Source organism: Thrips palmi, unplaced genomic scaffold, assembly GCF_012932325.1.
Source record: "Thrips palmi isolate BJ-2018 unplaced genomic scaffold, TpBJ-2018v1 HiC_scaffold_15, whole genome shotgun sequence".
NCBI classification, from domain to species: Eukaryota; Metazoa; Arthropoda; class Insecta; order Thysanoptera; family Thripidae; genus Thrips; species Thrips palmi.
The window spans coordinates 7523308-7545301 of record NW_023144624.1 but is presented as its reverse complement, the minus strand read 5'-3'; the positions used below and the strand labels follow the sequence as shown (position 1 = coordinate 7545301).

The following is a 21994-nucleotide window of genomic DNA, read 5'->3' as shown; positions in this document are numbered from 1 at the left end:
GAGGCCTGGGCAACCGGGCACGCCGTCGGGGAGGTTGGAGGTTCGATAAAGCTGTTGCCACGCTGCTGCCAGTCAGTCTGACGCTGCCGGCCGCACCGGTGTTGACGGTGTCGATGTCTCATCCTCGTCGCACTATCTGCCGACCGCCCGGGCTCTGGTGGAAGCGAGAGAGAGACGGCGCGGGGACCTGGCCACTGGCTAACTCGCAGGCGCCGAGAAGGACGCGTCGTGGTCCCTCCAGACGATGGAGATGGAGGCTTCCTACGCGTCGCGTCACGACCGCGTCGCGTCGCCTCGACGTGAGTCGTGACGGCCTGGTCGTCTGGCCGCGCTGGGCTGCGCAGGGCGTCACGTTTCAAAATAGACGGATGATAAAAACGGATGCCAAATGTGCACGGTGGCGGGAAAAGCAACAGAAATGTGAGGGGGCTCGCCCTGGGCCAGCCTTATCACATCTGGCCCAAAGCTGTGTGTGTGTGTTTGTGTGTGTGAGTGCGTGTGCGGAGCGTGGGTGAGCCAAGCCCGACGACCGTGAAAACGTTTGAGCAGCAGAGACGATCTCCAGGCAGTGTCACGAGACCTGGTGTGACGCCGCTAGACGCCGCGCCCCAGCGGATGCCGCCACTCTGGACCAACGCGGCGGCAAAGTCGGCCAAAGTCTCGCCCGCCTCGTCGCCAAGTACTCTCACTTCCGCTCAGGCAAGGCGATGCAGGGCGATGCAGGGCGATGCGAGGCTCGTCATGCCGGAAGGAGGGGGCAGCGGGGGCAGCGGGGGCAGCGGGGGCAGCGCTGGGGGTGAAAATGTCAAGGGCGTCGTCTCCGCCAACACGGCGTGCGGGGTGGGGCGGGGTGGGGCGGGGTGGGGCGGGGTGGGGCGGGGTGGGGCGGGGAGGGGCCTGATACGGCACCACGCCCGCGGCGGCCTGTAGACATACTAGCGTGACCCGCGGACGAGACGGGTCGGGCCGGGCCGGCCGCGGGTAGGCGCGGAGCGCGGACGCACGCAAATCCACACGGGGAGACACTCGCTCGCAAGTGGGAATGTGGGAAACGACAAATAGCAGAAATACGCTTGACTATGTTCATAAGTCGCGGAGGCCAGGCCGTGGAGTCGGTGACGGCATCGCCTGGAGGATGGCAGAACACTGTCAAGTTCGTCTTCTGTAATGGTTCGGGTTGTCCGTGGGGGGACGGCGACGTTATACCAGTAGCGTTTAATGAAGCGTGACCAAGACAAGAAGTCCCACTGAATCTGACTGCAGCTGCGCGGTGGCTGCGCGGCCACTAGCGGCCACTTTACGGACTTTAGGAACGCATCCGCTCGGCGGTCGGCTCGGTCGCCCCGAACGCGAACTGGCGCCCGTCAGCTCGTCGGCGTTCGGCGTTCGGGCGAGGCGCCGGGTCGCGGGCCGCGCCCAGCTGGTTCCGCATGGCTCGCGTGGGCGTCCCGCCCCGCCCCGCCCCGCCCCGCCCCGCCCCGCCCCGCGCTCACTACTCGCCCCAGTATATGAATGGCAACGACCCATTCAGCAGCAGCGTTGTTGTTGTTTTGTTTTTACTTTTTCTGGTTGACGTGATGCCGATTTTTGCGCGCGGGTTCGTTTCCACCTGGGCCGCGGAGTGACGGCCGGTCTCTCTGTGTCTGCCAGTGGATGCTGTCCGCTGTCCAAGGTGGAGCGGCCCTGAGCGGGGAAGGGGGGGGGGGCACTCCGGGGAGCAGGTTTAGGGACAAGGCCGCCTTGCCTTGCCCTGCCTCGTCCCTTCCGGACGCAGTCGTGTCCTTACAGTGCCGTGCAGCCGGGCTGCCGGGCCTGGCAGGGCCTCTACCAGTGTAGCGACAGCGACAGTGTGCCCGACACGTGATGGGCGTAATTAGAACGGCTGCAGCGCACTTGAGCAAACAGCACTCGGCCAATGCTCGGCGAATGAGCGCCGGGGAAAGGGAAGGGGGAAGGGGGGGTAGCGACAGTGGCGCCATGCGGGCCCAGCGAGCTTCCAGAACTACCGGCAACATTCAAAGTGGCGCTTATCAAGCGACTCGTCCAAAATTTCCTGTTGGGAGCGCCGCTGCGAATTTTGGACAGTTCGTCCGCCCAGCTTCGGCCTTTACGCCCTCGGCAGTTGTCCTGCTTCAGCTGTGTTGCCCAATTTCTACAACTCGTTGACGCGCGGAAAATTTGCCAGAGGAGCCCTAGACTCGAACCGCAATCCTTACGGCTAGAGAGCGGCGCGTTTGCGACCTCGGCCACGGCGTCGCACTGCTGCTCTGGCGCCCTGGACTGATACGACGTGCACCTCAGGCGCCCCGCCCCACCCCGCCGCGCTGCCACGCCCCCGCGGCCCGCGGCACACCCGCGCCACGCCTCAGCTCGCGACGACGGGCCGCGGCAAGCCCGACAAGCCCGACAAGCCGCCCAGGCCATCCCGACGGGTCCCGTGCACCGCCCCCTCCCCCTCTCGCGTATGGGTAGCGCCGTAGCGGCGTGGCGGCGTAGCAGCCGAGGCTGGCACATAGTCACATAGTCGCCGGCAGGCCCGGCCCAGGCGCACTGTGCTCCCATTCTCTCATTTCGGCAGCCGGCTTCGCCCTGCGCCGCCCCGCCCCGCCCGGCCCCCTGTGCCCCTGTGCCCCTGTGCCCCGACGGCTCTGACCGCGACCCCGCACCGAGTGAGTACCTCGCCGAGCAAGGCAGCAAGGCCGCTCGCGCCGCCATCGCGACGCGTCCACTGACCGCCACCCTCGCCGGCGTCGCCGCGCGGCTGCACGCACTCCGGGGCATACACGAACTCGTACACATTCTTTGATGAACACGCGTCCTACACACTTGAATCACTTTTGAGTTAGAGTTTGTGAGAAAAATGTGCTGCTGCCTGCATTGGACTTCCGCTCGTCTTATCCGAACGGCAGGGACTCGTTGCGCGCGTGTGTGTGTGTGTGTGTGTGTGTGAGTGTGTGTGAGGGGGGGGGGCGTATCGGGTGACGGACAGTGGCTGTTTTTGTACAGAATAACCCGCACCCGGCCCACCTTCGCAAAAGCCGTTCGCGCGCTTTTCGTTCCACCTGCATTTGCATAAGCAGGACCTCGGCGCCCGGGTCCCTCCCCTATCTCTCTCTCTTTCTCTCTCTCTCACTCACCTTCCGACGCCGGAGCAGGCGAAAATGTCCCTCTTCCGTTTCTCAGCAAAATGCTGGCAAATCGCGTGGCAGTTTTGAAAACGCCGGGACTGTGCGGATAGAGCAGACGGCTCGAAATCATTCCATCACGGACCCTCGCGAAGGGAAGGAGCGGGCGGGAATATTCCGAATCGGCACCTCGGCAGCCATGCTCCAGGCCTCGGCCGCGGCCCGTGGCGGTGCGGTGTGTCTGGACCAAGGACGATGACAGTGATGGCGACGATGACCGAGACAAAACAGCCGACCAGCGCGCCGCCGGTGGCGTCGCGGCCAACGCACGGCGCACATTGCCGGCAAGCCGGCCGTTGGTGCCGCAGTCCCACGCCTGGAGTGGGGTCTCGGAGCGGAGTCTGGACCGGGGCCCTGGTCCAGGTACTGGTTCAGGTACTGGTTTCGTGCGGTGCTTCGGAGGGAGTGGCCGTCGGCCGCCGTCGGCCCGTCCTATTCCTATTCCTGGAGCGCGGCGGCCCGGTCAATAACCGAATGATGCTTCGGAGCCTCGCCGCGGGCCTCGACGCCTCGCCTCGCCGGGCCGGCAGGGCCCCGCGGGACGAAGCGGACCGAAGCGAAGCGAAGCGCCCACTTGTGGAGGATGACGTACATCATATTCGTCTCGTCGCGCGAGTCGCGCCCCGCCCCGCCCCTCCCTTGGGCCCTACTGGCCCTACTGGCCCTGCTGGCCGTGCTGGAGTGCTACACGCAGGCCGTGGGGATGCTGGGATGCTGGGTACGCGGCGCTCCTTGCCCAGCTGCAGCAGCAGCGACCTTGACGGCCTTGGCGGCCTTGACCCACTTGCAAACTGCCCCAGCGAGCCGGCGAGACCGAGACCCGCCACCGCCGCCGGCAGCGCGAGTCGGCGAACGTGCTGCTACACCGAACTCCGCACGGCGCACGGCGCGGAAAGTGCAGTGTGGAAGACTTGTAGGCGCGGCGGTACACCGCGAGTCCAGAGTCATCGTCACCCTCCACGTTTGCTCTCAGCGGCACTCCAGGGTTGCCACCAGGCTGCCACCAGGTTGCCACCAGGTTGCCGCCGGAAGCAGGGCAGGCATCGGCAGGGCGCGCCTCCACCGATCGGAATACGTTAGCGCGCGGCGTGCGTCGCGTGCGTGCCCCCGCAGGCTCGACGAGGCATTATCGGTATTTGCACGGCGCGGCCGCGGGGCGTCGGCGTCAACGTCGCCGTCAACGTTGACGGCAGCGTGACCCGCGCCCCTCACGGCCTGGCGGCCTGACGCGCGGCCGCGAGGATCACGACGTCACGTCGCAGAGTGGCGACGTGAGGATTTCGCTTTCGCTGCTGCTTTGGCCGAGGGAAACGAATTAGTGACCACGGCGATAGCCCCGTGCAAGCACGGCCAGAAAACTAAGAGTGAAAAGTCTGAGGCGGTCACGTGGTCTTTCCTCACTGATACAGACACAGCAAATGACTCTCCGTGGAATGCCTGCGGAGGTAAACTGTGAGGAGGCAATGGAATCATCGCTCTCCAACAGACATCCAATGAGAGTGCGCCGAGAGCATACGAGCGGCTCGGAAAAATCTACCCCTGCAGATTTTCCGTGGACTAGAGTACCTCACGGTCCCTGAAGGACGAGCTCGACCCCCTCGGCCTCGGCCCGCGCGGCTCAGGAGGGCTCGGGCTCGGCCGGCCCGGCCCCGATCCAAGTCTTCATTGTTGGCAGCCGCTAGGCGGATAATGAAGATGGTGGGCCTCTGGCGGGCTGGCGGGGCTGGCAGGCCGGGCGGCAAAGCGATGGCGAAGCGCCCCGTCTTATCACTCTTCAAATAGTGAGGGTCTGCCAGCCAGCCATGGAGCCCTGCCTGCCCGCCTGCCTCTGAAATAAGACGGATTAGGTGCGGGGGGCAGGGCGCGGTGGGGTGGCGGCTCGGCGGCCGGGCGGGGTGGCCAGGGCGGGGCGTCCGGGGCGGGGTGACTTTGCATAATCTGGCCAGCATCGCCTTTTCTCCACGGCCGGCACGCGAGTCGGAAAACGAGGTGACGCTTCGGTGCCTTCATCGGCGTCGTCCGTCCGCCAAGCACGCCTCGCAGCATCCCTGCCTTCGGCGTTCCCGCCCCACGCGCCCGTGTTGCGCGCTTTCGTACCGGCCGCGGCGGCCTTGGCGCGGGGGGCGGCGGCTTGGGCGGCGGCGCGGGGGGTGGCGTGCACCGGGGAAGGCCCGTCGTGTCACGGGATCCTGGATCAGGACACTCTATCTTATCTGCCTCTTTGTCAACCTTGCCGGCAGGCAAATGCCGTTTGGCGCCGTGGAAAGGCGGAGGGGGGAGGGGGGGCATCCTCTTAAAGCATCACGAGAAGGACGCCTTCGCGCGGAACGCAAAGGACGCCCTGGCCCGGCAGAGCAGGCCCGGCAGGCCGGCAGGCCGTGCTGCAGCGCGGAGATTATCCAATCGGCTTGCCGAGATTGCACGGCCAGTGCCGGAGCGGGCGGCAGGGGGTGGGGGTGCCCCTGGCCACCCCGCCAGCCCAGCCACCCCGGCGCGCTAAGCCCTTCCCCTCGCCCTCCACCGCGGCGGCCAGTGTAGCCGCGCAGCCCGCTCCACGACGTGGTCTAGCCCGTAATGGCAATGGTAATGTGGCTAGGCCAGCCCGCCGAACAGCCGTGCGCTGCAGGGCAGGGTTGCCTACCCCACTGTCTGCGGGCGCTCCGTCTGGGAACACGGGAACACGCCGACGCGTTGCGTTCGCCAACCCGCGAGCCACTCTCCGTTGATCGAAGCGACCGCGGCTTACTCTTCGTCATTTAAGACTTGGCTAAGACAGTTTTCCCAGAGTCCTAAACCACAGATCTTGGCGGGAAGCGGCGCATCAGGTGGCGGAGACGGAGATAATCTGCGCCGCGCCCTGTGACGTGGCGAGGAGCGAGGCGGGGCTGGCGCTGGCTGGCGCGGCGCACCCACAGTGCAGCGTGCACTGCATGGGGTCGCGGCGGTCGCGGCGCAAACACAACACGGGGGTTGTTGATTCAGTCCGCGGTAAACTCGGCCGCCACGACCGCGTCGGCCGTGTGTGTGCACTGCACACTACGGCGCACAGCATGCAGGCGTCTGATTCCGAAAAGTCCTTTCGTCGCTCTGTCCCTGTCGCACCCCTACGGGGCGTACCATGAGTGCGACAGGGATAGAGCGATGATACGACTCTTCGCAGCCTGCAGGACCCTGCCGCGCTGTAGCTGCACGTCAAGGCCCTCTTCCCCTTGTTGCAGGATGGGGGCGCTGTTCCGGTCCGAGCACATGGTGCTCTGCCAGCTCTTCATCCAGCCCGAGGCGTCCTACTCGTCCGTGTCCATGCTGGGCGAGGCCGGCGTCGTGCAGTTCCGGGACGTAAGTACACCGAAGCGTCTCGCCTGGCGCCGCCCGGCCGAGCGAACCAACGCCCCGCGAACGCCGGACAACGACGAACTGAGCCGCGTGTCTGCTGCAGCTCAACTCCAACGTCAACCTGTTCCTGCGGAAGTTCGTGGGCGAGGTGCGGCGCTGCGATGAGCTGGAGAGGAAGCTGCGCTACATCGAGGCCGAGGTGAAGAAGGACGGCGTGCCCACGCCCGACCCCGACGTCGTCCCCAAGGCGCCCATCCCCAGGGAGATCATCGACCTGGAGGCGCACCTGGAGAAGACGGAGAACGAGATTGTGCAGCTCAGCCAGAACGCCGTCAACCTCAAGAGCAACTTCGTGGAGCTGCAGGAGATGAAGCACGTGCTGGAGAAGGCCCAGGTGTTCCTGACGGAGGTGAGCCACGCGCCGCGACCGACGACGCCCCTTGCACTTGACCACACCACATGCACAGACGGACTTGAGCCAGAGTAGGAATATGGTCTGTTTGCAGCTCCGTTTGTGTTACAGCAAGAGGGGTCGGACTCAAGCCGTGCGCTCATTGGCGGCGACGACCGCGGACGCCTCGGGTAGGTGCACGCGCACGGCACTCCCAGAGCACGCCTAGGGCACGCCGTCGTGCGACTTGGACGAAGGAAACGTTCCTCTTTCAAGGTGTTCAAAAAGTCCACCCACGAAACGGAGGCTAGCGAACCGCTTTCGAACCTTTTATAATGCGAAACAGGGCTTTTATTGTCTGCTGTCACCTGGACGTATCGTAATATCTTTTCACAAATCACGCCTGGTCCAGTTTCGCATTTAAAAGCCTGACGTGGGTGGCGCCAAATGGTTGCTTCCTCGCTTACCCCTTTGCCTTTGTCTGTCTGTCTGTCTGTCTGTCTGTCTGTCTGTCTGTCTGTCTGTCTGTCTGTCTGTCTGACTGTCTGTCTGTCTGCCCGTCTGCCTGTCTGTCCCGGCTCCTAGGTTCATCGCCGGGGTGATCCAGCGCGAGCGCGTGCCCGGCTTCGAGCGCATGCTGTTCCGCGTGTCCCGCGGCAACGTCTTCCTGCGCCAGGCCGAGCTGGAGGAGCCCATCGAGGACCCCGCCACGGTGAGCGCACTCTCGGTGCCGCCATGGTGCCGCCATGGCGCCGGGGTGGCGGTAGAGCGGTAACGCGACTGCTTGGGCTCGCAGGGCAACGAGATCCACAAGTCGGTGTTCGTGGCCTTCTTCCAAGGCGAGAACCTCAAGTCGCGGGTGAAGAAGGTGTGCGCCGGCTACCACGCGTCCACCTACGCCTGCCCCAACACGGCCGCGGAGCGCGAGGACCTGCTGCAGCGCCTCCGGACGCAGCTGGAGGACCTCAACATGGTACGGACTTTGGCGAAAAATGGCGAGGCCGTCCAAACGTTCCCACTCCGATCTCAGTTTGGCTTTCCTTTCCCCTGTAGGTGCTGGGCCAGACCCGCGACCACCGGCACCGCGTGCTGGTGTCCGTCGGCAAGGAGGTGACCAAGTGGGGCGTGATGGTGCGCAAGATGAAGGCCATCTACCACACGCTCAACATGTTCAACATGGACGTGACCAAGAAGTGCCTGATCGGCGAGTGCTGGGTGCCGTCCGCGGACCTGGGCATCGTGCGGCAGGCCCTCACGGAGGGAGGGGTACGGTCCCTTCGGTCCACTTCCACTTGCGTGTCCCGCGCCGCGGTGCGGACGCCGTCCTCAACGCTTAATCTCACTGCCATTATCTGGTCGCGTGCAGAAAGCCGTGGGCAGCTCCATCCAGTCGTTCGTGAACATCATCGAGACGCCCGAGAACCCGCCCACCTTCATCCGCACCAACAAGTTCACGGCGGGCTTCCAGACCCTGATCGACGCCTACGCCGTCACCAGCTACCGCGAGGTGAACCCAGGTACGCGTCGGGGTGGGGGCGGGTAGGGGTGCCCGTTGACGAAGGCACTAACGGAGCGACTTTGTCGGCAGCCCTGTACACCATCGTCACCTTCCCCTTCCTGTTCGCCGTCATGTTCGGCGACCTGGGCCACGGCTTCATCGTCACCCTGTTCGCCGGCTACCTCTGCATGTGCGAGCAAAAGCTGTCCAAAATCAAAGACGGCGGCGAGGTGAGTTTCCACCCACTCACCGCTTTGCGTCATGATGTGACTCCTCCTTGTCCGGTGTTTCAAGGTTTTTCATTTCATCGCCTCAGATCTGGAACATCTTCTTCGGGGGCCGCTACATCATCCTGATGATGGGCGTGTTCTCCATGTACACGGGCCTCGTCTACAACGACGTGTTCTCCCTGTCCATGAACATCTTCGGCACGGCGTGGAGCGCCACGCGCTACAACGAGTCCACGCTCATGACCCACAGGCACCTCACGCTGGACCCGGCCACCGAGGACTACGCGCAGACCCCCTACGTGCTGGGCATGGACCCCGTGTGGCAGGTAAGGAGCTTGTCTTGTCTGTCAAGTTCTCTTGACTCTAAAGGCTGCTGACGCCGTCCCTCGATGAATGGCACTGAAGGCTTTTCCCTTTGCAGACGGCGCAAAACAAGATCATTTTCCTCAACTCGTTCAAGATGAAGATCTCCATCATCATCGGCGTGGTGCACATGGTGTTCGGCGTGTCTCTCAGCGTCGTAAATAATGTGTAAGTGCTCGTGAGTCACAGACTCTGCTCGCCACTTTAATGTCTTGATGGTGTACTTTGAGAGGAGACACGGCTCTTTCCCCGTCAGGACGTCATGCTAATGTCGTGCCATGTTGCAGCCAGAACCGCAAGTACCTGAACATAATCCTGGAATTCGTTCCCCAAATTCTTTTCCTGCTGCTCTTGTTCGGATACATGGCGATGCTCATGTTGTGGAAATGGGTCCAGTACTACGCCACCTCCGGTAAGGCCCCGCCGAGCTCGCCGTGCCTAGTAAATCAACCGGAACTATAAATGATTAAAAAATTTCTGGTCATTTTTTACCCGCAGACCCCGCTCAGATCAAGGCGTCTCCGTACTGCGCGCCGTCCGTGCTCATCTCCTTCATCAACATGATGCTCTTCAGCGAGAACCCCATCGTCAAGGACTGCGACCAGTACATGTTCGCGTCGCAGGGCTCGGTGCAGAAAGTCCTGGTGCTGGTGGCCGTGGCGTGCATCCCCTTCATGCTGATGGGCAAGCCCATCGCCATCCTGCTGGCCAGGAGGAAGCCCAAACACGTAAGCAGGCCGAAGAACCACATTTTGATTCTTCTGCCCTCTGAAATCTGACGTGACGTCCTCTTCCAGGACAAGCGTTCGCGCAGCAACGGCGACGTGACCCAGGGCCTGGAGCTGCAGGCCGCCGAGGACGGCGTGGCGCTGGCCCAGGAGGCGCCCAGCCACGGCTCGCACGAGGAGGACGAGCCCTTCAGCGAGATCATGGTGCACCAGTGCATCCACACCGTGGAGTACGTGCTGTCCACCGTCTCCCACACCGCGTCCTACCTCCGCCTCTGGGCGCTCTCGCTCGCACACGCTCGTGAGTACCTCGCCGTCTCTCTCTTTCCTCGATACTCGCGAAAAGGGGAACGAAAGCGTGTTTTGTGCGCAGAGCTCTCCGACGTGCTGTGGAGCATGATCTTCCGCAAGGGCATCATGGCCGGGCAGGAGCTGGAGGGCACCAGCATGATCCTGGGCGGCCTCTTCATCTACCTGTCCTTCGGCGTCTGGTCCTTCTTCACCGTCGCCATCCTCGTCCTCATGGAGGGCCTCTCCGCCTTCCTGCACACGCTGCGACTGCACTGGTGAGCGCATGCCGCATCGGCGAACACAGGCGTCGAACCCACAGCCAAGTCGAACCTAACCTAACGTTTGCCTTGGCCTGCAGGGTGGAGTTCATGAGCAAGTTCTACGTGGGCGCGGGCTACGCCTTCCAGCCCTTCGCCATCAACGACATCCTGGTGCAGGAGAACAGCGACGACTAGAAGACCGTCGTGTTCCTCGTAGTACCGAGTTACCGCGTCGCGAGCCATCACCCCCATGCTCACCCGACCACGCTCACCACATTAGCCTAAGTTATATACGAGAGCCGGCGATTTGGGACTTTGACTGCCCGCAAGTCGCAATCAGAATAATCAATTCATCGTTGCACGAACAAAGAGAAAGCCACTCCGTCTGGATGCCTTGCACTGCCAGCCTCTTTCTCGTGTTTTAGTTAGCGTTTTCCAATTATGCTGTTGTATTCTCATTCCACGAGGACGTCCAGTTTGTGTGATTTAGTGTTCATTAGCGTAGAGGCGCAGACCAAATAAAGTCATTTCCGTCACTCGTCCGCCTCATTCATTCACTCCCCACACCAGGACGAGTTCCTGTTCTACTCCAGCGGTGCATTTTCGCCGCGTCACCGCGACACTGTTCTGCCACGCCGCGCCACGCCGCGCGGGAGGGACCGGAGGGACACACGAACCGCACGCGGCGTTGCCGAACCGAACCGAACCGCGCCGCCGAATCGGTACCTACGCAAACGGGTTAGAGCAGAGCCGAGTCCGGGGACTACTCTGGCGATCCTGCGGGTGTGCTCAAAAGCAGAGCCGGCCCCCGACGTGCTGCAGTGTCGCGTCACACGAGCAGCCCGTGTGTCACGCCTGTCACGCAGTCGTCACGCGTGCGGTCACGCTGGTCACGCGGTCACTTGCCGCCGCGGCGGCGTTCAATGGCCCGGCCCGACCGGCCGACAGGTTGGCAACACTGGGCGGCCCAGCTGGTGGCGAATTAGGGAATTGGAGCTCACTGCCTTTGCCTTCGCCATCCGCAGCGCCACAGGCCGCCACGCCACAGGCCGCACCGTCCGAACAATGCAGGCCGAGCGCCGGGCGGAAGCGCTAGGAAGCTAGGAAGCGCCGCGCCGCACGCTGTGCTGTCCCCGTCCCCGTAGTGGTGTGTTGTTGTTGTTGTTGTTGTTGCTGCAGCCGTTGTTGTTGTTGTCGGCGCCGAGGCTGGCGACCTTGCACTGCTGTGTGCCGCGTCGACTCGCGGACATCGCTTTCCAGGTTAGCGGTTCGCCGGCAGGCATCGCCACCTGTTCGCCCACGTGCCCCACCACTCCGAGCCCCCGGCCCGGCGCCCCTCCGCCGCGTCCGCGTCGAGCGCCCCCGCGTCCGAGCAGCGCCGGGCGCCAGGCAACCCAACGGGCGGCGGTGCTGGCGGTGCGGCGCGCGCGCCGGGCGCCGCCATGTTCCGCTCCGAGGAGGTGGTGCTGTGCCAGCTGTTCGTGCAGCAGGAGGCCGCCTTCGCCTCCATCCACATGCTGGGGGAGGCCGGCGTCGTCGAGTTCAGAGACGTAAGCCAGCCCGAGCGATGCCGCCCCGTCGCCGCTCTGTCTCCCGTAAGGCGGCCCGTAGGGGTGCGAGAGAGACAGAGCGACGAAGCGGTGTTCAGAGCGTGTGGAATGAAACAAGATCCTCCTCGTAGCTGAACGCGGAGGTGCACCCCATGATGAGGAAGTTCGTGAACGAAGTCCGGCGCTGCGAGGAGCTGGAGAGGAAGCTGCGGTACATCGAGGAGGAGATGGGGAAGGACGGCGTGGCCGTGGACACCCCGCGGCACCAGCCCCGGCCCGCGCTCAACCCCAGGGACATCATCGAGATGGAGGTCAGCAGGGGGTGCTCCAAGTCGGTGCATCTACGCAGTCGTCCGCAGTCGTGAAGCGCGGTGCTTGACTGCTGCTTCGAATCGCACGGCGCGTCGCCTTACCCTTTGCCCTCGCCAGGCCAACCTCGAGAAAACGGAGAGTGAGATCATGGAGCTGAGCCGCAACGCCGCCAACCTCCAGGCCAGCTTCGTGGAGCTGACCGAGATGCAGCAGGTGCTGGAGAAGGCGCAGGTGTTCCTGAAGGAGGTGCGTTGCGTTCTCGGCCTGGATCCCTGACGTAACCGCAGATAGCTGACCAATCCGGAACGTGTTCGCAGCTGGAGGAGCTGCCCTCGAAGGTGTTCGCCGGGGAGGACCGCGGCCGACTGGGGTACGGCGAGTGGCCCAACTCCTTGACCGCGACCGCCAACTTCGGAAAGCTAAATGAGTGACACGGCCCGCCTCACGCCTTGCAGTGTGACGGCGGGAGTGCTGCCCAGGGAGCGGCTGCCCGCCTTCGAGACCATGCTGTGGAGGGTCAGCCGCGGCAACGTGTTGCTGCGCCAGGCCGACCTGGACGACCTCGTCAAGGACCCGAAGACCGTAAGCGCGGAACGTCATCCATATTCGGATTCGGTGATGCTGACTGCGAATGTTCCCGGCGGCTCATTTCAATCGGCGGCCCTAAGTGGGCCTCCTCCGCCCTGATGACACCGCGGCGGGGCCCCCGGGGGGGCCCGGGGAGAAAAAAAGGCCGGGAAGGGGGCCGGGGAAAGTTATGGTAAAGGCCCCCGGGGGAAGGGGGGGGGGGCACCCGGCCCCCGGAAAAGGCCCCCCAGGCCCTTTTTTTCCCAAAGACGCCCCGCGCGGGGGAGGGGAAAAGGGGGCATTTTTTCCGGGGCGACCCCCCCGGCGGCCCCAAAGGTTTTTCGGGTTCCCCCCCCAACCCCGCCCCGGCAGGCCCCTGGAGGGCCCCAAAAGCCCCGGTGTTCGTAAACCTTCTTCCGGGACCCCTCCGGTGGCCGGACCAAGGGGCCCCGGGTTTGGCCCCATCCCCTTCCCCGGGCCCACGGCCCGGGCGCGCCAGCCCGGGGCGTGAACCCCCCGGGCGTGCGCCTTGCGGGACCTACCGGTGGCCCCCACGGGGTGGGCCCGGGGGGAAGGGACCCGGGGGGGGGGGCGGTCAAAAAAAGGGTTTACCCCACGCCCTTTTCCGGCCCAAACGTCCCAGGGCGGGGGGGCCCGTGGGGCCTGGGCGTGGCAGCCGGGGAAACCGGGGGGGGGTGGGGCGTTCGCCCCTTGGGCCCAACTTTTGGGTTTTAAAGGAAACAGGGGGGCGGGCGGCCGTGCCGGGACCCCGCGGGGGCCCCCTTGGGGGTCAAGGCCCCCAACCCCCCTGACCCCCACGCCCCCAAAAAAGTTAAACGGCGGGCCCAAAAAGGCCCCTATCGGGGGTTTTGCCCGTCCGGGGAACCCGGCGGCCCCCCAGGCACGCCCCCTTTTTTCCCCCAGGGCGGGGGAGGGGGGGAGGCCCGTTCGCCCGGTTGGGGCCAACGGGGGGAGAAAGGGGGAAACGGGTGGTTGAGGCCGGTGGGGGAAGCACCCGGTGGGGCCTTGTAAGTGAACCCCCCGCCCGAGCCCCCCCCCGGGGCCCACCAAAATTTCCCGGGGGGCCTTCCCCCAAAACCCTCATAACCCCTACTCCGGCGCCCGTTTACCGGGAAAAAAGTGACCCCCGGCCCTCCCCTCCCGGGGGTAAAAACCGTTCCCCCCCCGGGGGGTTGGTTTATGTTCCCCTTTTTTTGGCCACCGGGGCCGGTTTAGGGGCCCTTTGGGGTTCGCCTGGCCATGGTGCTTCCTTGGAAAAAGGCGGCCTGGAAAAGAAAGGGGCGGGCCCGTTTTTGGGGGGTTGGTTTTTTCGCGCGCCCAAAGGGACCCGGGTGTCGGGTGAAAGGGGGTTTACCCCCCGGCCCCCGGATTCCCCCGGGGTCAAAACCCCTAGGGAAAAGGGGGTACCCGGGGGTACATGACGACTAGGTTCAATGTACCCAGGGTACAAAGCGCCTGGGTGCCAGGCGAATTGTCCCCCGGGGTACAATGCGGCTAGGCGAAATGTCCCCCGGGGGTACATTTTGCCTAGGCTTATTGTACCCCCCGCCGGCCGGAGGGGGGATGCACGTCGCCTAGGCGCAATGCACCCCCCCCGGGATACAAAGAGCCTAGGCGAGGAGTATCCCCTCGGCCGGCCGGAGGGGGATACAAAAAGCCTAGGCGCAATGCACCCCCCCCCCCCGGATAAAAAAATCGAAAAAAAAAAGAAAAAAAAAGGGGGGCCCTTCTCCCACCTCCGAATGGGAGGGCCGCCTGCAACTTCGGTGGATGGGGGGAACCCGGTGCTTTACGGGCGGCGACCCCGGGGGTTCTCATCTGTATATGGGCCGGGCTTGAAGGGCGGGTTTGACAGTCTCTCTTTTTGCCTTGAGAGCCTTTGCTTTTCGGGGGGTGGTCTGTACCAAATGTACACCCGCTGTCCGGCGCTCTCTACCAAACATACAGCTTGTTTAGGGCCAGCTTCAAAGGACTTATCATCTCCTCCCGACGAATAAAGGAGGACCCACCCGCGACCAATTAGGGGTGGCTGGATTGACGGATCGAATACTCCGTCGCTCCAGTGCCGAGGCCAACCCGCCGAAGCGCAGTTGCTTTTTAGACACCCCCCGCGGAGTGGCCAGGTGAATGTGACTCTGACCACTACGCTATCAAGCTTGTACGTCTGGCGTCGTGTTGGACGACGGGTTTGAGTTGCAGTGGAAGGGAAACCAGTCGAAAAAAGTAATGAAATGATGGGAGTCGATCCCAGGACCCTACTGCCGGGACCGCCCACTTTAGCCGCTCGCCCACCACGGCCCATGATGAATGGAGCGGCGTGAGGCGGGGTCTTGACGCGACAGGAATGGACCGACCCGGTAAAAAATTTTACAAGAAGTTTGGGGAGTCGAACCGCCGACCCCACAAAGGAGAAGCGACGCCTCTACTCCCTAGACCACCACAGCACATGCAATTCGTTGGCTGAAGTCACGGGTTTTTAACCACACTGGGCGAGGCAGTAAAAATTAAAAAGTTAATGTTTGTTAGGATTCGAACCCCCGACGTCTGGGACTGTTCTACACGGCTCCGCTCTGATGGCCTCAAACCGTTCCACAAAAGAAAGGAAATCGAAAAAAAAATTTTAGATGCCCGGGATTCGAACACCGCACTGTGCAAATGCGATCGAACGTCTGTAACATTTGCACAGTGCGGTGTTCGAATACCGGCATCTCAATTTTTTTTTTTTTGATTTCCTTTCTTTTGTGGAACGGTTCGAGGCCATCAGAGCGGAGCCGTGTAGAACAGTCCCAGACGTCGGGGGGTTTGAATCCTAACAAAAATTAACATTTAATTTTACTGCCTCGCCCAGTGTGGTTGAAAACCGTGACTTCAGCCAACAAAATTTCATGTGCTGTGGTGGTCTAGGGGGTAGAGGGGTCGCTTCTCCGTGCTGAGGTCGGCGGTTCGACTCCCCAAACTTCTTGTGAAATTTTTACCGGGGCGGTCCATTCCTGTCGCGTCAAAACCCCGCCCCCCGCCGCTCCATTCATCATGGGCCGTGGTGGGCGAGCGGCAATAGTCCTGCGGTCCCGGGAGTAGGGGCCTGGGATCGACTCCCATCATTTCATTACATTTTTCGACTGGCTTCCTTCCACTGCAACTCAAACCCGTCGTCCAACACGACGCCAGACGTACAAGCTTGATAGCGTAGTGGTCAGAGTCACATTCACCTGGCCACTCCGCTGGGGGGTCTAAAAAGCAACTGCGCTTCGGCGGGTTGGCCTCGGCACTGGAGCGACGGAGTATTCGATCCGTCAATCCAGCCACCCTTAAATTTGGGCGCGGGGGGGTCCTCCTTGATTCGTCGGGGGGAGATGATAAGTCCTTTGAAGCTGGCCCTTAAAAAAGCTGTATGTTTTTGGGAGAGAGCGCCGGACAGCGGGTGTACATTTGGTACAGACCACCCCGCGAAAAGCAAAGGCTCTCAAGGCAGAGAGAGACTGTCAAACCCGCCCTTCAAGCCCGGCCCATATACAGATAGAACCCCTGGGGTCGCCGCCTGTAAAGCACCGGTTCCCCCGATCCACCGAAGTTGCAGGCGGCCCTCCGATCTCGGAGGTGGGAGAAGGGCCCCCCCTTTTTTTTTCTTTTTTTTTCCCATTTTTGTATCCGGGGGGGGGGGTGCATTGCGCCTAGGCTTTTTGTATCCCCCTCCGGCCGGCCGAGGGGATACTCCTCGCCTAGGGTCTTTGTATCCGGGGGGGGTGCATTGCGCCTAGGCGACGTGCATCCTCCTCCGACCGGGGGGATACAATAAGCCTAGGCAAAATGTACCCCGGGGGACATTTCGCCTAGCCCATTGTACCCGGGGGACAATTCGCCTGGCACCTAGGCGCTTTGTACCCCTGGGTACATTGAACCTAGTCGTCAGGTTTCCCCAGGGTTTCTATGGCCCTAGGCGTTTTGCACCCGGGGGGACTCTGCGCCGACGGGGGCAGTTCGCCTCCTACACCGGCACTGTGTCAAGCAGCAGTTCGTTGCGCCCAGATCATGACCATCTTCTTCGGCGGCCGGTACATCATCCTGCTGATGGGGCTGTTCTCCATGTACACCGGCCTCATGTACAATGACCTGTTCTCCGTGTCTGTGAACCTGGTGGGGTGGTCCGCCTGGTCCGCCCCGCCGCTGTCCGAGCTGCAGCCCGGCCCCACCACGCTGGACCCCTCCAAGCATTACCAGGGCGTGCCTTACCCCATAGGCTTGGACCCGGTCTGGCAGGTACGCAAAATGCCTTTTTCCAGCTACAAAAATCAAAATTTCACTTGTTACGCCTATGTTTTGCTCGTTTCTCCACTCACAAACCCCTTTCAGTTTGCAGAGAACAAAATCATTTTCCTCAACTCCTTCAAAATGAAGCTGTCTATCATAATTGGCATAATTCACATGGTTTTCGGAGTGAGCCTGAGCGTCTTCAACCACGTGTAAGCGTTTCCCCCCTTTTGAAGCAGTTCTCCAAAGACCTGCTCTATCCTTCCTTTTCGTTCCCACCGCTCCTGTTCGCAAACGCAGCGCTAACCGGAGGCCCGTCATGATCCTGCTCGACTTCCTGCCCAAGATCCTGTTCCTCTTGCTGCTCTTCGGCTACCTGGCGGCCCTCATGGTGTTCAAGTGGTGGAAGTACGGGCCGGAGCAAGGTATACCGCAGCGCGCGGCGTCGGGCTTGATGCCGCCAGTTAGCCGCCCCAGCTCTCTCGCGTAGCAACCGCGGCCCGGCCCCGCGCGGCGGGTAGAAGAAAGGACTCACTCCCCGCCAGAGTGACTCGGCTCGTTGTCTGCGGACACATAATGGACGCGACAAAGACAAAGATGGCAGATGGCGGCGTGTGTCAGCGAGCCCCGCGGCCCCGCGGCCCTCGCGGTGCTTTCCTCGGCGCGGCGGTAATTTTGCTCACTTAGGGCGGAGCGGGGCGCCGAGCACAGCCGAGTCTCGGCCGCGCTTGGCCGCCTGGCCGCGGGCTTGGCCGCGGGGCGGTGGGAACAGTCGGCGACACCCCGCGCCGCCTTCGCCGCCAGCCTACCTGGCACCCCGTGCATAAGCTTTTCCCGAACGACAGCCCGCAGAGCATACACCACAAAGTTGCAAACAAAGTGGAGCGCCGAGCGACTGTCTGACGGTGTACTTGCAGGCGCCGAGGACGTGGCGCTGTCCCCCGGGTGCGCGCCCTCCGTCCTCATCACCTTCATCAACATGATGCTGCGCAACCACCCCGACCTCCCCGCGGGCTCGGCCTGCAGCCCCTGGATGTACGGGGGCCAGGCGGGCGTGGAGCAGGTTGGTGGCATGGCGCCGGAGAGGGGAGGGGGGGGGGGGGCGAAACCCAGCCCCCCACCCCGCGCCCGGAAAGGGGTGGGCTGTGCTGCCCTAATGGGTCTGGGAATGAGTATTTCGCAGCGGCCCGTCTGTCAGCCGGCCGGCGAGTGCTGGGCGACGCTCGGTGCACTGGGAACTCGGTACAGCCCGACGGCATGCCGACGGCCGGGCGCGACATTGATGATGAATGACGGGTACTCGGCGCGAATTGAATCCGAATCTGAATCAAGGCGCGTACAGTCGCCGTCCGACTTGTCGGAAACGCTTGCGTCCGGACACGGCACGTCTCCTTCTGGAACTGGGTCTGCTTCTGGCGCAGGCGCTGCTGTACTCGGCCCTGGCCTGCGTGCCCTTCATGCTCCTCGCCAGGCCGGCGTACGTCCTCTGCACGCAGCGGCGACGACGACCGCAGCGACCGAGAAACGTAACGCCTACATCAAGAAATGGATTTTCATAATGTATTCATGATTCCGACGGACGGTTTGCCCCGAGCCGCGCTGTTTCCAGGATGCCGTCCGACCCGTCCTGAGTCCCATCCGCGGCATGGACGACGACGACGCCGATGTCGCCGACGACGCGAAGGTCGCCGAGGACGACGCCGTGGCGGAGAGCGCGCACTCGTTGGCGGCGACGGGCGCGACGACGCCCGCCCAGGACGACGACGACGCGGTCACGTGGCGCCACGACGAGGACGGCGACGACCAGAGCGAGGACAAGGCGGCCGAGGACGAGGAGCCCTTCGGCGAGATGATGGTGCACCAGTGCATCCACACCGTGGAGTACGTCCTGTCCACCGTGTCGCACACCGCGTCCTACCTCCGCCTCTGGGCGCTCTCGCTCGCACACTCTCGTGAGTCGAGATCGCGCACTGTCCCCAACACTGCTTCTTTCCGGTCGGGAGTCCATCATCGGCTTCTTTCGCCCCGCCCAGAGCTGTCCCACGTGCTGTGGTCCATGGTGCTGCGCAAGGGGCTGGCCATGCAGTGGGTGCTGCCGCTGCCGCTGCTGTTCGCCGGCTGGGCCTTCTTCACCGTCGCCATCCTCGTCCTCATGGAGGGACTGTCCGCCTTCCTGCACACGCTGCGACTGCACTGGTCGGTGCACACACCGGAACCCTCTACTCAAGGCCTCCTGTCCATTTTCAACGTCGAACAGAAACAAATAATCATTTTCTAATTTTCAGGGTGGAGTTTATGAGCAAGTTTTACGAAGGGGAAGGGTACCCATTTCGTCCGTTTTCTTTCAAGACTATTTTTCAATCCGTAGATTAAACTGCAATGTGAATGTGAATATGATCAATCGTTTTCTTCTTTTCGTTTGCCACCTGGCTCTGCGCGTTCTCGTCAGCGCCAGCCCCGCGTCGACCGCCAGTCCCGCGGGCCGCGCTCTCCGCCATCACATCTGTACGCGATAAGCGCTTTACTGCCGCGGCAGCCCTGCCCAGGCCTGCGCCGCCCTACGACGGGAAAACAAACTACTCGCTGGCGCCCAAATTAATTTGCGGGGAAAATGGCAAGGCGGCGCGCGAGGTTGACGGCGGCAGCGTGACAGCGACAAGGCCCTTGAGGGCCTTGAAGACAGGCCGGGACGTACTGCGCACGTTGAGGCGCGCCTGGCCGCCTGGCCGCGTGGCGCTCGGCGGCGACACTTTCCGGCGACACGGATCCCGACCCGACCGCCGTGCCGCCGTGGCGGACGCCTCGTTATAAACAACGTGATGCCGACGTGGCGGCGCCTCCGGCCGCTTATTGATTTGCACGGCGCCGCGCTGCAAGGCCGCCGTCGATCACCATAATGCGCGCCAGCAGCCACCCCACTCGAAAGATGGGGCGCCGAAATTGGGAGCGAAATTCGTCATCTCGTCGTGTCAAATCGAATCCGCGAGACGCCGCGACGCCGTCGCCGCGCCTGCCACGCCGTCGTCGTGGCCTGGTGTGAGTGGCGGCCCGCGGTGGTGGCGACCGTGCCACGGCCAAGGCCACCCCGCCACCCGGCGCCTCTCGCGGCCTGCCCAGGGCCTGTCGCGGATTGTCTCACGCGGCCGTGGAAATGGCTTTAGCTCCAGCTCATCCACTCACTCGTCCTCGTCTACTACACTACACGCCCGCCACCCCAGCCAGAGCGCGCCGGATCAACAGGCGGAGGACTCAGCCCCGTGCCAAAGTGAGGGTGACCACCTAGCCCACAGGGGCCTGACAGATAGGCAGCACAACACAGCGGGTGAACCCCCTCAAGTTAGTGTGTGTCCGTGGGCCTACGTGTGCATCCCCAAGTCCCTGGCGGCCGCATAGGCCTTGGTGTGGGCGTCGGGGTCCGCCGGCACTGCCGCCACGGACGGCACGGGAAGCGAAAGGGGATCATGTAGCTGGCCAGGTTCCCTGGTCCGTGGTTCCCTTTCGTGTTGCGTGCTCGCCGCTCACTGTCACCGCCGATCTGGCCGAGGTGGGGGAGTGGCCAGTGGGCCAGCAGTGGCAGGCGCGAGGTCCTGGCCGTCCTGGCCGTCCTGGCGGCAAGTGTTGGGCCGAGGGGAGCGCAGGGGCCGGCGGGCGAGGGAGGGAAGGCCAGCTGATTGAGTTGAGTCTGGACCGCCAGCATCTAGTCGCGCTGAGTCCAAGTGCCGCGACGCCACGCCGCCACAGCGTCGCGGAGACCGTCGCGGAGACCGTCGCGGAGACCGTCGCAACGACGACGCCTCGCGTGTCCGCGCCGCGCCTCGCCGGCGGGCTGGGTCTCAGGACCCCAACAACCCCGACGTCCCCGACGACGGCGCCCCTCGGAGCACCGTGCGGGTGCGCGCCATGGACTCGGAGTGGCCGCCCTCAAGACCGCCCCCAGCACCGCCCTCAGCAGGGCAGCGCGGTGAGCAGCAGCGGTTGCACGCTGCGTCTAGGTGTGCGTGAGCGCGCGCGTGTTTGTGTTTTGGTGTTAGTGAATGTGCGCGTGCGCGTCCTACCGCAGGTCCAGGTCCCTAATCGCGTTGTCCGTGATGATTGGCAAGGAGTGGGGGAGGCGGGACGTTTGTGCCTCGCGCCGGTGTGTCGTGTGACTCGTGTGTGGCGGTCACCGCGGAGCGTCCCGCCGCCCTGCGCGGCTGGGCTTTCCGAGCTTTCGGCACATCGCGATGCCGTGCCAGCCGACCGCCGCGCACTGACGCCAGGCCGGGCCGGGCCCCCTCCGGTGCGCGCTGAGTGCTGCCCGCTGACGGCAGAGGAGGCCGAAGAGCACTCCACCCTCGCGCCTCTCTCGCGCCTCTCTCGCGCAGCGCAGGCCGCAGATTGACTTTCGGGCCCTCGTCCTTGTGTTGCTGAAGGCGAGCGGGCGAGTCGCTGGCCATCACCCTCCTCGTCGACGGGCCCCGGGCCCCGGGCAAGCGCACGGGGCGAGCCCTCCGCAACAACGCACAAAAACTTGTTTACAGCGAGTGCGGCGAAACACAGGGGAGGCTTGTGCTGTTTGCGGCTTTTGAACGGGTCGGCGCGAACGACGAGCGACTCCGGCTGCAGGCCGCTTCCGAGCCGCGCTTTGTCGCTCTGTCTCTCTCGCTCTCGTGGGACGTCGCGTAGGGGTGCGAGAGAGACAGAGCGACGCAAACACGGTACGAAATGGTTCTGCCGCCCGCGTCGCTGGCCGCGCGCCAAGCGGTCCGACAAAGGCGGTGCGGGCGGACACGGGGCGGACGGGCGGACGCGGCCATTCGAAGCAAAACAGACCGAACGGCCCGGCCTGGCGGTGGCGGCCTCGCCTCCTGCTCCCCGGCATGTTCCCCGGCGTCCCGGCGTCCCGGCGTTTTGCGCGTAACAACGCACTAAATGTCATTACACAATTTCGTCCCGGGATTGTTGCGGCTTGAAGCACTTCCGGCCGACGCACTACAATTTCGTTTCCATCTGACCTGACACTCGTTTCAAAGAGAGT

General features: G+C 63.7%; 2 protein-coding genes across 2 annotated transcripts; both read left to right on the top strand.

The window, feature by feature from the left end:
- The first annotated feature begins 2521 nt into the window (after positions 1-2521).
- Positions 2522-10817, top strand: LOC117640954 (V-type proton ATPase 116 kDa subunit a). Its single transcript, XM_034378007.1, has 16 exons — positions 2522-2669; positions 6404-6521; positions 6622-6927; positions 7006-7100; positions 7495-7621; positions 7706-7882; positions 7963-8175; positions 8276-8426; positions 8498-8637; positions 8724-8963; positions 9059-9168; positions 9288-9412; positions 9499-9728; positions 9798-10029; positions 10102-10294; positions 10378-10817. Exons 2-16 carry the CDS (start codon positions 6405-6407, stop codon positions 10472-10474), a joined length of 2553 nt encoding a protein of 850 aa, XP_034233898.1. The 5' UTR covers positions 2522-2669; position 6404; the 3' UTR covers positions 10475-10817.
- A 904-nt stretch (positions 10818-11721) lies between these two features.
- Positions 11722-19369, top strand: LOC117641153 (V-type proton ATPase 116 kDa subunit a-like). Its single transcript, XM_034378288.1, is given in 13 exon segments — positions 11722-11829; positions 11961-12140; positions 12259-12387; positions 12459-12563; positions 12565-12723; positions 16756-16986; positions 17080-17189; positions 17278-17402; positions 17895-18040; positions 18399-18503; positions 18734-18929; positions 19011-19173; positions 19263-19369. Coding segments are annotated over 13 exon segments (1845 nt in total). The 3' UTR covers positions 19351-19369.
- The last annotated feature ends 2625 nt before the right edge of the window (positions 19370-21994 follow it).